Below are 15,393 nucleotides of genomic sequence, written 5' to 3'. Positions count from 1 at the left end.
TTTTGTGTTTTTTTAAGCACTTCCAGGTCACACTTATCAAAAGACCACATTCTTAGGCCATCTTTCCCGCAAGCAGCTAACAAGCAATAATAAAATAATAAAAATAAGTTGAATGAATACAACTGTGGGAAAATGATTGCTTGTACATGAGAGCATAAGCAAGGTTCTTATTGTTACAGGGTGATTTCATAGCTAGAAGCATCCTTGGAGCATGAACAGTGCGTGGACAGCTCGTGCTGTCCTATATGATTGGCTAACGTGGCATGGCCTGATCTAGTGCGAAGGTCCTTATCTGCTTGCTAGAACAAATTGCTTGGCTTGTATTTTGTATCTTTCTGATTTCACACAATAAAAGCTGTGCTGCATGAGCCCTAGGCGCGGCCATATTTCGGAACCTACTATGGTGTGAGACTGATTTTTCCTTGAATGCCGAGCTGCAACTCGACAATTGGTGCCCCGTGTGACTGCCTTCGGACTTCACGTTGTCTTATTCAGCGCTCACCAACACGTCGTTCATCCACGTAGTGGATCCCTGATGAGTGCTCCCGTGTGATTTCTTTCGGACTTCATTTACGAAGGGTTAACAACCAATTGTGCCCTATGGGGACCTTCCAACCTGGCATCCTAAATCCCAACATGTTGCCACAAGACCATCAGCTTGCAGTCATCGATCTCAAGGACTGTTTTTTTTCTATCCCTTTGGCACCACAAGACAGACAGCGTTTTGCATTCACCTTGCCGGTCCTGAACAACTCCAAACCAACCAAGCGCTATCAATGGACGGTTCTCCCACAAGGTATGAAAAATTCTCCGACCTTATGCCAGTATTTTGTGGATAAGGCGCTTCAACCATTCCGTGAGCGCCACCTAGCGGTCATCTGTTGTCATTACATGGATGATATTTTGATTTCCTCATCACACATCCCTGACGCTCTTCTCGAGGACTTAATCCATACTTTGATGCAAGCAGGATTGACAGTGGCTAGAGAAAAAATTCAGCGGACCTTACCTATTACGTACCTGGGACACAAGCTGACAGCATCTGCAGCCATCCCAGTTACACCTCAACTACAGTTTCCTGGTCACCTTAGACTGGTGGATTTACAACAACTCCTTGGACAGCTGAATTGGATAAAGAGTTATTTGGACCTGCCCACCTCTACTTTGTCTCCACTATTTTCTGCCCTTAAAGGACATAAGGATCCAGCGGACAAGATCACAGTCACCTCTGCAATGGAAGAGGCTTTAACCTCTGTGAACAACCATCTCCGCAGATGTATGGTGGACAGGATTCCTTCTCTTTCCATGGCGCAATTATCACTTGCAGTATTTGCCACCCCGCTCCTTCCAACAGCTATATTGTACACCACAGGCCAAAAGCCTGGGACTGTGTCTATTGTGGAGTGGCTTCACTTGCCTCATACTCCTCCGCGGAACGTGTACGCTTCACACAACAGCGTCATGGACCTTGTTGTTAAGGGCCGACATCGAGCCCTTGCCCTCTCTGGAATGGACTTACAGTCAGTGTACCTGCCCTTCTCACAGGAAGAATTTCAGCATCTGATGATGACAGCCGTTTCTACCCAAGTAGCTTTTGCTGATTTCTTGGGAAATATCATTCACAATCCTCCTAGAGACCCTCGTTTGTCTTTCCTTACAGGGCTACGTTATGTCCTACGAACTGCCTTGTCCCCCTTACCCTTACCCTCCGCCCTTACTGTGTTCACTGATGGTAATAAATCCAGAGGGGTGGTGGTGTGGGAAGAGGAGGGGGGATGGAAAAGTTTGTATACTACTGAGCAGTCCTCAGCACAACGTGCTGAATTGGCAGCTGTAATTTTGGCATTTCAACAGTTTGCTAATATCCCTTTCAATCTCCTTGTGGATTCTCAGTATGTATATAATCTTTTGAATGTCTTACCATTGTCTTATATCACTCCTGCTATTGACAAAAATTTGTTTACATTGTTTTCCACTTTGCAGAACTTGGTACAAGCTAGAACTTGTCAGTTTTATGTTGCCCATCTCAGATCTCACACTGGCCACCCTGGGTATTTGGCAGAAGGTAATGCCCGGGCAGACCATGCTTTGAAAAATGGTATTTTTTCATTGTTTTCAGACCCATTTGAAAGTCATTCTGTATTTCATCAAAATGCTAAAGTTTTGGCGAAATCTTTCTCGCTGCCCATTTCTCAAGCTCGAGACATTGTGTCACAGTGCGCAGTATGCGCTAAATCTCCCATAGTTATTCCTTTTGATGCAGTTAACCCTAGAGGCCTGCATCCTCTGGCAATTTGGCAAATGGATGTCACCCACACGCCTTCTTTGGCTCCATTTTCTAGGGTACATCTCACTGTGGACACTGCCTCTGGCTATCTCTGGGCCACTCCTCTCAAAGGAGAGACCACTCGACATGTTATTCAACATTTAATGCGCTGTTTTGCTGTTATGGGAAAACCCCATACCTTAAAAACTGACAATGGCCCTGCGTACATTTCTCAGGCCTTTTCTGATTTTTGTTTTTTGTGGGATATACGGTTGACTCATGGCATTCCTTTCAATTCTACAGGGCAGGCGATAGTCGAGCGTTCTCATTTGACCTTTAAGACCCTTCTCAACAAGCAATTGGGAGGTCGATCGCCTACTGTATCTGAAATACCTAATGCTGTACATCAAGTATTGTTTACTTTAAATCATCTCTTGTATCCCCACAATAAAGATTTTACGCCTGCTGAACTTCATTTCCGGAAGGAGGAAGTATTGCAACGCCCTTTAGTGTCTTACAGGTTGCTTCCAGATCCACAGTGGAAGGGTCCAACTTCCTTGATTTCCTGGGGTCGCGGGTTTGCGGCAATTGACGTAGACGGAGTTCCCCGATGGGTTCCAGCCCGCTGCGTTCGACCCTGGCGCTCTTCTGTTGCCTCGTCTTCGCCCAAGGAGACACCAGCACCTTGAAACCGTATTTTACGCTGTTTGCCAGTGATGACCTCTCACCTGACCTCAACCCGCATTGCAGTTGGAGACATCGCCATATTGATGTGCCCTGGATAAAGTCAGCTTCCACAGCGGTTCCAGTGTTTCCTGGCACGTTGAAAGGCCGTCTTCAACCCTATCGCGTTGGCCCCCCTTCCCCCTGGGAAGCCACCGTTTCTACCACTTATCGTTACAGTTTTGCCGCCTCTTGTCTGGGAAATGAACCTGGCTTTGAAGGATGCCCTCGTCAGACCGGCATCGCTTGGGTTTTGCCCCCCAATAGCGACCATCCCATCTGTGTCTCCACGTTTCGTTGGGTTTGGATTTTTGGCTCAACAGTGCACGGAGCAGTACATGAGGCCTATTTACAGCAAATGGGCTCCTGTATCTGCAGGAATGGCTGTGTGGCTTCTCCTGGTTTGTGGTTTTTACATGCCAACAATCGAGCCACGAAATATCACGCAGGTTGCTCGGAAACAGCTATTGGAATAATTTACCATTCTCACCCTTATTGCCCCCCCGAGCAACCAATATGGCATCATCCTGAGTGGCCCCACAATTCCACTTCAAACGGATGGAGCCTCTCCGTGAACTTTGTAAAACGCCGCTTTCGTCGTGCTGCTTTTTTGCAGAAGGCCAGGAGGCCTGAACTTTATCATCAGATTTGGACTAACAATACTTACGTTAGAGACATTAATCATTTTGCTTCTATGCTTAACCTTTCTGATTGTTGGATGTGTATGCATATCCCTCCTCAATCAAAAAGATCTGGCATTCTATTACATGGTATTCCTATAAATGCTTCATATAAGATTAGCAATAATATGAAGGACAATCGCATAAGTTTATCTCCTGTATTTCTATCGCTTGTAGAATTAGCTCCTTATTGTTTTCATTTTAATCACAATAGCAAAAAATTTTTAGGTCATTATCCATATTGTAATTGGACACATGAATACATTAATGGATCTTCTTGTTTTCTTAATGTTACAACCATGAGTGGCAGACCAAAGGTTTTAATTAATAATGTCACAACTTACATGACCTATGAACAACAAGCTGCGTGTAGAGACTTTTATGTTTGGTTCGACTGGATGAGAAAGAGCAGCAGAACTACATGTTTGCTTCAATCTGATTTATGGTTATTTTGTGGCACACGTGCCTACAAAGAAATCCCCTCTGCCTTTTCTGGTACCTGCACGTTAGGTATAGTAGTACCCTTGGTATATAAAATAGATAAGCTCCCAGCGGTCCGTTTGCGTAACAGAAGGGAAGTACTATCACCTATTTCTCAATATACAGGGACGGCCATCTCTAGGTCCCTTCTGCCTTCTTTAGGTGCAGCCATGAATTACCGTGATTTGCATAAATTGGCAAACTGGACAAAAAATTTGTTTAATTCCACCATTTTGGCTTTAAAAATGATTAACAAAGAAATATCAGAAATAAGAAATGTAGTTCTTCAACATCATTATGCTTTAGATGTGATCCTTGCTTCTAAAGGTGGAATTTGTGCCTTAATTCATTCTCATTGCTGCATGTATATAACTGATCAATCAACCAATATCTCTGCTACTATTGATCATATGGAACAAATGATAGCCCATAATCCTTTGAATCCACCTGAAGGTTTTGATCCATGGGAATGGTTGTCTTCTTGGTTACCTAATGGATTATGGTTAAGAAAAATATTATTGATTGTAATTGCATGTGTTGCTGGTTTCATTATGGTGTGTTGTTGCATTCAATGCATACCCTCTTTGATTTCCCAATGCACTGCATGGTGGTACCGACCACGGCCCACCACAGGGATTACAAGAGGAATTTATGTTGCAAAGTGTAGACGTTTAGGCAATGAAGTGTACGAATTGGACTAATGGTCCCTCTTTTCCTCTAATAGTATAAACAAGAAAAGGGGATATGTGGGAAAATGATTGCTTGTACATGAGAGCATAAGCAAGGTTCTTATTGTTACAGGGTGATTTCATAGCTAGAAGCATCCTTGGAGCATGAACAGTGCGTGGACAGCTCGTGCTGTCCTATATGATTGGCTAACGTGGCATGGCCTGATCTAGTGCGAAGGTCCTTATCTGCTTGCTAGAACAAATTGCTTGGCTTGTATTTTGTATCTTTCTGATTTCACACAATAAAAGCTGTGCTGCATGAGCCCTAGGCGCGGCCATATTTCGGAACCTACTATGGTGTGAGACTGATTTTTCCTTGAATGCCGAGCTGCAACTCGACATACAACTTAAAAACAAAATTAAAATACATTAAAATATTGAAACATTAAAATATTAAAATGTAGCCTCATCGCAGGAGGAGAAAGGAAAAGAAAAAAGAAAGAGGGGGAGGGAATCAAATTGGCTCCAAGCCAAAGGCCAGGCAGAACAACTCTGTCTTACAGGCCCTGCGGAAAGAAATCAGATCCTGCAGGGCCCTGGTCTCAGGAGACAGAGTGTTCCACCAGGCCAGAGCCAGAGTTGAAAAGGCCCTGGTTCTGGCTGAAGTTAATCTAACTTCCTTAGGGCCCGGGACCACTAGGGTGTTGCTATTTATGGACCTTGAGGCTCTCCGTGGGGCATAGCGGGAGAGGCGGGGGTTTCTGTTTCAATTAGCAATTCATCCACAATTTGACCCATGCATTAGTGCACTGACTTGTTTGTTTGGTTATTTAAACATTAATAATGCACTGTGTTGCCTTTTTTAAAAGCATCACTGCAACTGGAGATGTAAGGAACAGAACCTGGGATGTTCTTCATTCAATGCTTGCAAAGATACTTGATGGAACCTGCATTTTAAACATGGGTGGTATATTTGAGCCCAGCTTCAGTTGTTAACAGGCTGGCACAGCAATGTATTTAAGCCTAAATGTTCCATTGAGGCATATGATCAAGGCCTGTATTTTAAAATGAGCTTAAAGATATATTTGCAAATGTTTGTATGTTTCATGCCAGGCAGAAACCAGCTGGCTAAGTACTCTGGCAGTTGCTTATCTTCCTGTTCTCCTGAACAAGGGCCCCCCTGATTTATAGCAGTAGCAGGAGACAAGTTTCTCAAAGTTGTAAAAGGGAATTACAGGCTGGGAGCAAATGTTACACTGACCCTACATATTACAGAATACAATCAAGCTGCAAAAACACTAATTAAGAGTTGGTAAATAGTAAGATTTATTGTTTAACAGAAAATAATACCTTGTGCCTCCCATCAGACTCTAGCCATATTTTCCTAAGGTTTAAGGTATACTGAGAGAGTTAAAGGGCAATAAATTTTGGGAAGAGCTAATGGGAAGAGCAGCTGGCTGGGAAAGGGGGATGTAAACTGAAGAGGCTTCTTTTGAAGCTGTTTTTACTGAGTTCCTTTTTTACTTTGCAAAGGCCTTTTCTTCTAAAAAGCTATCTATGTTATGTATGAGATTTGTTGGCTTAATGTAATTATGCAAAGGATTTAGAAAGTAAGAAATGTTAGATTCTTATGTTAGATTCTTGTTTCATTGATGGTGTGTGAGAATGTGAACCCAAGATCTCTGTTTAGGTAGAATTTAATACCATGAGCCATTTGTTTTAGCCATTTGTTTTGGAATGCAGGGGCAATAGGGGCAAAAGGTGATCTGGTAATTAAGGTGCCTTGTCGAGGCAAATGTAAGATATATGGCTACTTGTCTGCCATTTATGGATAGAAGGAAATATAGCTCTTTGTCTCCCATAAAAGGTAATAGGAAATGGGTGTATCTTTTATGATTGGTTCTAGCAAACAGCTAATAGTAATTTAAACCAGGCTGATTGGACAGAGGCAGCCAAAGGAGGAGCAAGGGGGCTGGGCTGAGGAAATATAAGTGCTGGAGTGGGCAGAGCTTTGGTAACCATATACCACTGTTTCTATCATTTATTTGTCTGACAAATAAATTATTATTTTAATTTCTCTATTGCTGCGTTGAATATTTCATTCCAGCTAAGCGTTATCCACAAGCAGGGTGCTACACCATTGCTACACCATTCATGGCTGCTTGCTTCCTCCCTCCCAGATCTCTGGCCATAATGTCTGAGGCTGATAGGAGTTGTAATCTAACAACATCTGGAGGGTCCTTAGTTTCAGGATTGGCTGGAAAGATGAAGAAGCGATTCTCGAAACAAGGAAAATTTCATTCAGTATGCAAGTTTATTACTACATGCTCGTAATACATAGCACACAGATAAATACTCTAGCTCACTAAACCTCATCTAGTCCTATACAGAAAACAAACTACTGCTTTCCCACCAAATACTGAAGTTTCTGTTGCAAGGGCAATTTACAGAAGGAATTGGTGGCATAACCAGAGCAAATAGACAGAGTGTTGGCCTCCCACTGGACTGTGGTTCTTCTTCTTAATCCAGTCCAAAATCTGGGCTTTGTTTTGGTGTGATCAAACATCGGAGAGTCCCCAGCCCTGTTCTGAAGAAGTGAACAGCTTTCCAACCTGGGTGTTGGCCCCCATTCAGCACATTCTCTTCCAAGATGAGTGCCTGCCAATATGGACCCACTCAGAGCTCTGTGTGACGCAACACTCTATCGCACATCTATGCAAATAGTAATGTAAGACAGGTTAGGGCCCCTACAAACTGGCGTTTTGTTGTGGGTGAGTTCTGCAACTTATTATAGACACAGTAATAGTATATCAGTGCATTAGTGGTGCATTTGTTCTGCTTTATGAGTTGTTACATCATGTTTTCCCAATACTACCGCATCATCCAGAAGGGCTGGAGCACAAGAAAAGTGGGACAAAAATAAAGCAAACACCCCAAACATTTGTGGTTTGGAAAGTTATGGGATTTTAACATGAAGTTACAGGAAGGGCACTGATCAGAAAGGAAGTAGTATAGCAGCCCCAAAACATATATAAACTATAGTATAGTATAGTATAGTATAGTATAGTATAGTATAGTATAGTATATAGTATATAGTATATAGTATATAGTATATAGTGTAGTATATAGTATATAGTATATAGTATATACTATGTACTATGTACTATGTACTATGTACTATGTACTATATAGTATAGCCCCAAGAATATCATGAGCACCAATCAACTGATAAAAAAGGACATTCAAGGGCCCCTTTATTCTTAGAGGCTAATGCAAAATCTCCTTGATATGTCCTTCACCTTAAAGTTCCTCTGTTCTTTATATGTATAGATCACCTAAGTTCAGGACCCTGATTTTTCAAGTGCTCATGGCACTCACAGCCAAGAACTCCCCATGAACTCTGCAGCTTCTATTGTTTTCTTTATCTCTTTTCACTTCCATGAAATACCCAAAGGAATTTAACAATATAAACAGGAAAAGCATATAAAGAATTTTACTTGCAAAACCATTTCCTCCCCCCAAAAACCTTGATTTTGCGGATTCCATGTTACTAGCAGATCTCTAAACACAATAGATAGGTGTCTGGTCTTTATTTGGGACTTTCAGCGCTCAGAGGCTTTTGCACGAACATTCTCCGCATCTTCCTCGACATCTTGCAGAAAGCATTGCAGCATGTAGTAGATGGTTTTGAAAGAAATAGTGGAACTGCCCAACACAGGTATGAACTCAACAATCTGTTCTAGCACTGTCGGTGCTTTACTCTTGGCCAATAGATCAAGTACAAATTCTTTGCTGATCTCATTAGCCAGTGGAGACTTCTTAATAACTGATTTCAGCTCACTTGGACGTTTACCAACCCGGTTTGCAAGACTGCGCAGGGACTCTTCATCCAACCCAAAAGCCATGCAGAACTTTTTGAGTGTTGTCACCAAGAAGGAAATATGCCAAGGTAATTTGAGAGCTAACCGAGTCACACAGCCAAAATAGGAAGACACAAGGGCCTGCTTCCATATAAGTTTCCTCATCTCACATTTCTTCTTCTCCAGGATATCTCTTGAGAAAGTTGGCATTGAGAGAAGGAGGGTGTGTCTTTTGAGATGATTCAGTTCCTTCTGCATTGTTTCTTGCAGAATGGGGAAATCATACATGCTCAAATCCCAATTTGATATCAGAAAAACCTTTGGAGAAGCCTCTCCCAGTTTTCTCAGTTTATCACAACAATCTTGCCTTAAGTCCTCAAGTGTCTCCATTTCATTGAAGTTGGGTTTCCTTCTTTCAGCAGCCATGCTAAGATTAATTTTAGGGTGCACATAGTAAAACTTCTTTTTCATTTTCTGAATCTCACGAGCCAGCTGGGTGTCACTCTCTGTAAAACGTTCTGAAGCGATGATAAAGAAATCGTATTTACTAAAATCTACCTTCTCCAGATACTCATCTGCTTTGAATTCATCCGTTCCAATTCCTGGTAGATCCCATAGTGTCACCTTGGGGAACTTCGGGTGCTGATATTTTGTCGCAAACATGGTTGTCTGTTTCACCCCCGTCTCAGCTGAGCCCTCTCCAAAATCTGGCATACCCCGCAAGGCATTGACAAGAGAAGATTTGCCAGTACCTGTATGCCCTGTGATGGCAATGTCAAGTGTGACATTGCTTAGCAAATCTAACTCTTGCCGAATCTGGGCTACCACATCTGGGAGATTTCTTTGTCTTAAAACAGCCTTCATATTTCCCAAGTCAGCAATAAAAGTTGAGATGTCACACACCTTGGCTATTCTAGATGAATCACTTGATCTAGGAAAGAAAAAAGCATTTTCAATATTAAAAAATACTACATATTTTTCTTTGACAACCTAGATGTACAGTGGTGCCCCGCAAGACGAATGCCTCTCAAGACGAAAAGTGCGCAAGATGAAAGGGTTTTTTGGTTTTTGCGTTGCTTCGCAAGACGATTTTCCCTATGGGCTTGCTTTGCAAGACGAAAACATCTTGCGAGTTTGTTCGCTTTTTTCTTAAAGCCGCTTGAAGAGGCGCTGTTGCGACGGACCGTGCTTCGCAAGACGAAAAACATCGCAAGACGAAAAGACTCGCGGAACGAATTAATTTCATCTTGCGAGGCACCACTGTAGCTGCATGGAGGTGAACTGATGTACGTAAGAGTAGTACTGATGGAGGTTATTGCATGCCAAGGCACCTGAGCCACAAAGTTCCCAGGAGAACAATAAATCACACTGACATGGAATATTTTGGTTTATGGGTTCAAATAGGCCACAACTTTATTGGTTACAGATGTGAGTGGTTTGGCTCAGGCATTGGGGTGAAGCCAGGCGGTATCTTGACTCTCGCCCATCTGCAGGGAATCCACAGAAGGATAAACCACCAAAAGGGGGTGCCCTATAACTTACATTAGATAGTGGCACCCTGAGGAGTCCCCATAGGGGACTCATGTCCAGGCTTCGGACAGGATTCACACCCCAGATCCTTTTAACAGGATACCCTTACTGAGGAGGGGCAAGCGAGGCAGCAACCTCGCAACTTCAGGCTGCCTTAGAACCATTGTGTGTTCCTCATTTATATCCTCATTTATATGGGAAGGGCATATAGCTCGGTGGCAGAGCATCTGCTTCAAATGCAGGCGATCTCAGGTTCAATCACTGGCACCTCCGGTTTGGGCTGGGAACATGCCCTTTCTGAAACCCTGGAGAGCTGCTGCCAGTCCGTGTAGCCAATACAAGGTCTAGCTCAATAAATGGTCTGACTCAACATAAGACAGCTAAGTTCCTTACTAAGGTTCTGTACAGGGTGCCATTACTCCAAAGATAATAATAATAATAATTTATTATTTATATGTATTGTTTGAGTCAGGGAGGACCCTGACAAAGAGAAGGGATTCACCTCCTGCAACTGAAACCTCCAGACACAGTTTGCTTTGTGCTCTACCCCCTGCCGGCATAAATGGCAGGAGCCTTGCCAGAGGCTTGGAAAGAATTGAGGAGCATCAGATGGTGACATAAATGGCCTAAGCTGAACCAAACGTACCTATCGAGTATCTGGCTTAGTACTAAGGCATGCCTCTTGAGATCAATAAATTCATCTTGCAGAGTCCTTTGCAGGAGGGGGAAATCATACATGCTCAAATCCCAATTTGAGATAAGAAAAACCCTTGGAGACGACTCCCCGGCCTTTGCCAGATTTTCACAGTAGTAGTTCCTTATTTCCTTAAGGGTTTTGTCCTCCGTGAAGTGTGGGTTTCTTTTTTCGTCAGCTATACTGACATCCACTTTGGTACGCACATAGAGAAACCTCTTCTTTCTTTTCCAAATTTCACGAGCCAGCATGGCATCGTGCTCGGTGAAGCTTATTTCACTAACAATGATGAAGAAATCGTACTTGTTGAAATCCATCTCTTTTACGTATTTCTCTGCTTCAAACTCATGCGTTCCGATTGCTGGCAGATCCCAGAGAGTTACGTCGGGGTAGCTGGGGCACAGGTACCCTTTGAGTTCCTTAGTACCTTGTATCATATCAACCACGGCAGCATCCTCCTCATTGTCTGCCATATTGCGCAGGGCATTGACCAGGGATGATTTGCCGACACCTGGCCCCCCTGTGATGGCAACGTCCAGGCTGCTTTTGCCTGGTGGGTGTTCTCTTTGAGCTGATGTGTCTGACCGGGAGCTGTTAGCACCCATAGCTGCTCCTCCGGGACATTCATCAGGTCTAAGTAAGAACAGAAATATAGCAATGGTTAACTCCTTCTTACATAAAGCTCCTGCTTAAAATAGCTGTAGGCCCAGTCCAAATGGCTCATATTAAAGTCCTAAATAAACAAATACTGTATTTTTCGCTCTATAAGACGCACCAGACCACAAGACGCACCTAGTTTTTGGAGGAGGAAAACAAGAAAAAATATATTTTGAATCTCAGAAGCCAGAACAGCAAGAGGGATCGCTGCGCAGCCTGCATTCGCTCCATAAGACGCACACACATTTCCCCTTACTTTTAAGGAGGGAAAAAGTGAGTCTTATAGAGCAAAAAATATGGTATATGAAAGACTGACTCCTTTCCTAAAGACTGCCCCACAAATACCTGCAGTTGAAAGGTGCCACAGCAGTGGCCACACATGAGTAGGGAAGTGAAGACATTGATCCAACAAGGAAACACCTACTGCCACCCCATTATAAGGGAAAAGGGTGGGCACAGCTTAGTGCTACGAGCAGCAAATGTTGCTGAATTACAGTTCCCATCAGCCCCAGCAGGCATGGCCAATGGGCAAGGAAGATGGGAGTTGTAGTTCAGTGATATCTGCAGGGCCAAACGTTCTTTACACCTAACATACAATATCGGATTCGGGGAAATTGAAATGGATAGCCCACTTCATAGAGGCCTGACTCATGCAATGCAAGGCTTATCAGTTCAGTTGCTTCCATTGCACCCTTCCCACCTCACTGTTAAGGTCTTTGTGCAAGAGAGCAAGACTCTGGGGAAACCAGGGGTGGGGTATAAATAACATTATTATTATTATTATTATTATTATTATTATTATTATTATTATTATTATTATTATTATTTTATTATTATTTTATTATTATTATTATTTTACTGCTTGATGCCAGGAGCTGGAGTGGGGTACAGTCAACTAAAGGAGGAAAGTGAGGGGAGATATAGTCTCTACATCCTTATATATGGGTACAGCCACAACAACACAGAAAAAAGAACATGTTTGCTTTCATATTGCATTGAATAAAGTTTGGCTTCAGCTGAAACCAACATACTTATTGTGTATCTTCCTTCCTGGGTCCTGGGGTGGTAGTAGGGCATGCCTCTGGAGATCAATACATTCATCTTGCAGAGTCCTCTGCAGGAGGGGGAAATCGTACATGCTCAAATCCCACCTTGAGATGAGAAAAACCCTTGGAGGTGACTCCCCGGCCTTTGCCAGACATTCACAGCAATCTTTCCTTATTTGCTCAAGGGTTTTCTCCTCATTGAAGCTTGGTTTCCTGCTTTCAGCAAATATCATAACATCCACTTTGGTGCACACATAGAAAAAACCCTTGTTTGTTTTCTGAATTTCACGGGCCAGCACGATGGCATCATCAGTCAATCTTCTTTCGCCAACAAGGATGAAGTAATCGTACTTTTTAAAATCCATATCCTTTATGTATCTCTCTGCCGGAAACAGAGGTGGTTGAATCCCTGGTAGATCCCAAAGGGTTACATCTGGATATTGGGGGTGCAAGTACCCCATTGGTTCCCTAGTACCTTTCATCACATCGACTGCAGCTGCACCAAGCTCATCATCTGCCATATTTCGCAGGGCATTGACGAGGGATGATTTGCCGACACCTGAGTCCCCTACGATGGCGATATCAAGGGTACGTTTGCCAGATGGCTGATTCATTTGAGCTAATGTGTCTTGTTTGCTGCTCTTACAAGCCATGGCTGCTCTTCTCTGAGATTTATCACACCTAAACAAGAACAGAAATATTGCAGCAGTTAATGCCTTCCGCATCTAACTCCTCTTTTAAAACAGCTGGATCGGTTGCCAGTTCAGTTCAAGGCCCAGTTCAAACTACTCACATTAGTGTTTAACTCCATTGAGCATTCAAAGGAAGTCATGTTCTGGGTAAGCACTGGAACCCCAGGAATCTCTTACCAAACAGAAATTGGGGTGCAGGCAACATTATAGTTATTACAACATCTTAAGTAAATAGCTTCAACAAATGCTGTTGAAATTCCTGTTCAGCTTCATCTGCCTCTGTTTTCCTGCCTAAGCTCCTGAAATGGCTGCAATGCTTTGATGAGAAGCTTTCAAACTGCATAAATTGGACTTCCTGTCCTGGTGAGGGTTTCTCCTGGAGAGAGAAACTCTGATATACAGGGGTGCCTTGGTTTCCGAACTGCTTAGCTGTCGAACAAATCGGCTCCCGAATGCTGCAAACCTGGAAGTAAGTGTTAGGGCTTCCAAATGTTTTTCAGAAGCCAAATGTCTGACACGGCTTCTGCTAGAGTGCAGGAAGCTCCTGCAGCCAATCGGAAGCCGTGCCTTGATTTCAAACGGTTTCGAGAGTCGAACTGACTTCCAGAATGGATTAAGTTTGAGAACCAAGGTTCCACTGCAGTGCTTTCTTCTGGGAGTACGCATACCCCTAAACATTTTCTGAATCTTTGTACTTTTGTCCATTTACTGTATTTATTTTTTCCCATTTGAACTATAAAATGGTGATTTTCTTGAGTCAAAATGAGAGTACCCCTAAACCTTTTTAAAGGGGGGGGGAGCACTCTTCCACTGTATATTTGATTGTGCTCCTTTCAAATATACGTTCACTGCTGAATACACTGCTGAATAGTAGGAACGGTTGAAGTATGGGAAAGTGAGCAAAGAAAGTAACAGAATTACCGTATTTTTCGCTCTATAAGACGCACCAGACCACAAGACGCACTTAGTTTTTGGAGGAGGAAAACAAGAAAAAAAAAAATCTGAATCTCAGAAGCCAGAACAGCAAGAGGGATTGCTGTGCAGTGAAAGCAGCAATCCCTCTTGCTGTTCTGGCTTCTGTGATAGCTGCGCAGCCTGCATTCGCTCCATAAGACGCACATACATTTCCCCTTACTTTTTTGGAGGGGAAAAGTGAGTCTTATAGAGCAAACAATACAGTAATTAGGGGGGAGCTCCATTGAGAGCTGAAAGGCAGCATAGAAATACTTTTACAATCAGCAAATTAAAATTGTTTACCATTGGCAGCCCGTAGCTCTTTGGAAAAACAGCAACTCCCTTACAGTGACAAGTTGGACAGCTGTTTGAGACGATTGCTTTCTCTTTCATCTAGAAAAACGTATCTGGTACATGGCACGCTTTGAAATAATTTTTTTTACAGTGACAGTGAAAGCAGGCTTCGCTTCCCTCTGCCTCCCGAACTATGAATAACAGCCAACAAGGAAGCGAGGCAGAGTGGTTTCACAGTGAACTGAATTCTGTTCTGAGAATATGAGCCTGGCCTTGGTGGGCCATTGGCCTGATCCAGCAAAACTCTTCTGTTCTGACATTTACATGGGTCTGAACAACAACAACAACAACAATGTGACAAAGCAACTTGAAATGTAGTTTGGTTCTGACTGGGACCTTCCAGAAGCCAAGATCCAAGTCTGGGGAAGGGGCTATGTGTGGAACTTCATGGGGATGAGGAGGGAGATGCATTAAGCCAATGTATTATGATCCACAAACAGCAGACTGGCGCAGCAATGTATTTCAGACCAAACGTTCCATTGCTGATAATTCCTGGCTGCTTGCCAGCACACAGCTCTGCTCAAACGGCTGATTTCTGAAAAAGCAAAACCTAGACTGGGTGGCTCTGTTTTCTCTTCATTGTAAACCATTTGGAAAACAAAAACAAACAGAAATCTCTCAAGCCAGACTAGCAGAAGCTAAGCAAGCACCAAAAGCCTTCCCCAGCAGTCAAGAGAACGTGCAGAGGGCCAGAGGGGTGGTTGCCCCGGGTGCAAAATTTTGTGTAGGCACAACCAGACTGCCCCACACAGGTGATGTCTCATTCCATCCGCCGTCACCGCAAGGCGC

At 43.2% G+C, this 15,393-nt stretch overlaps 1 protein-coding gene across 7 annotated transcripts in view; it reads right to left on the bottom strand.

The window, feature by feature from the left end:
- Positions 1 to 7,956: 7,956 nt before the first annotated feature.
- Positions 7,957 to 15,393, bottom strand: part of LOC310851390 (uncharacterized protein) — a gene marked incomplete at its 5' end in the record, with an annotated part of 45,419 nt that continues 37,982 nt past the window's right edge. For 2 of the 7 annotated variants that reach the window (XM_083753732.1, XM_083753734.1), the window contains 3 exons: positions 7,958 to 9,608; positions 10,854 to 11,534; positions 12,590 to 13,285. In XM_083753732.1, the coding sequence (XP_083609858.1) occupies positions 8,420 to 9,608; positions 10,854 to 11,534; positions 12,590 to 13,285 (2,566 nt within the window). In that variant the 3' untranslated portion in view covers positions 7,958 to 8,419. Of the gene's footprint in view, positions 9,609 to 10,853; positions 11,535 to 12,589; positions 13,330 to 14,553; positions 15,248 to 15,393 lie in introns of those variants that run through there. The other 5 variants (XM_083753735.1, XM_083753737.1, XM_083753731.1 and 2 more) reach the window with 5 other exon arrangements.

Source organism: Podarcis gaigeae (genome assembly GCF_964106915.1).
Source record: "Podarcis gaigeae genome assembly, chromosome: 8".
NCBI classification, from domain to species: domain Eukaryota; kingdom Metazoa; phylum Chordata; class Lepidosauria; order Squamata; family Lacertidae; genus Podarcis; species Podarcis gaigeae.
The sequence above is the reverse complement of the archived record's forward strand: the minus strand, read 5'-3'. Positions and strand labels throughout refer to the sequence as shown.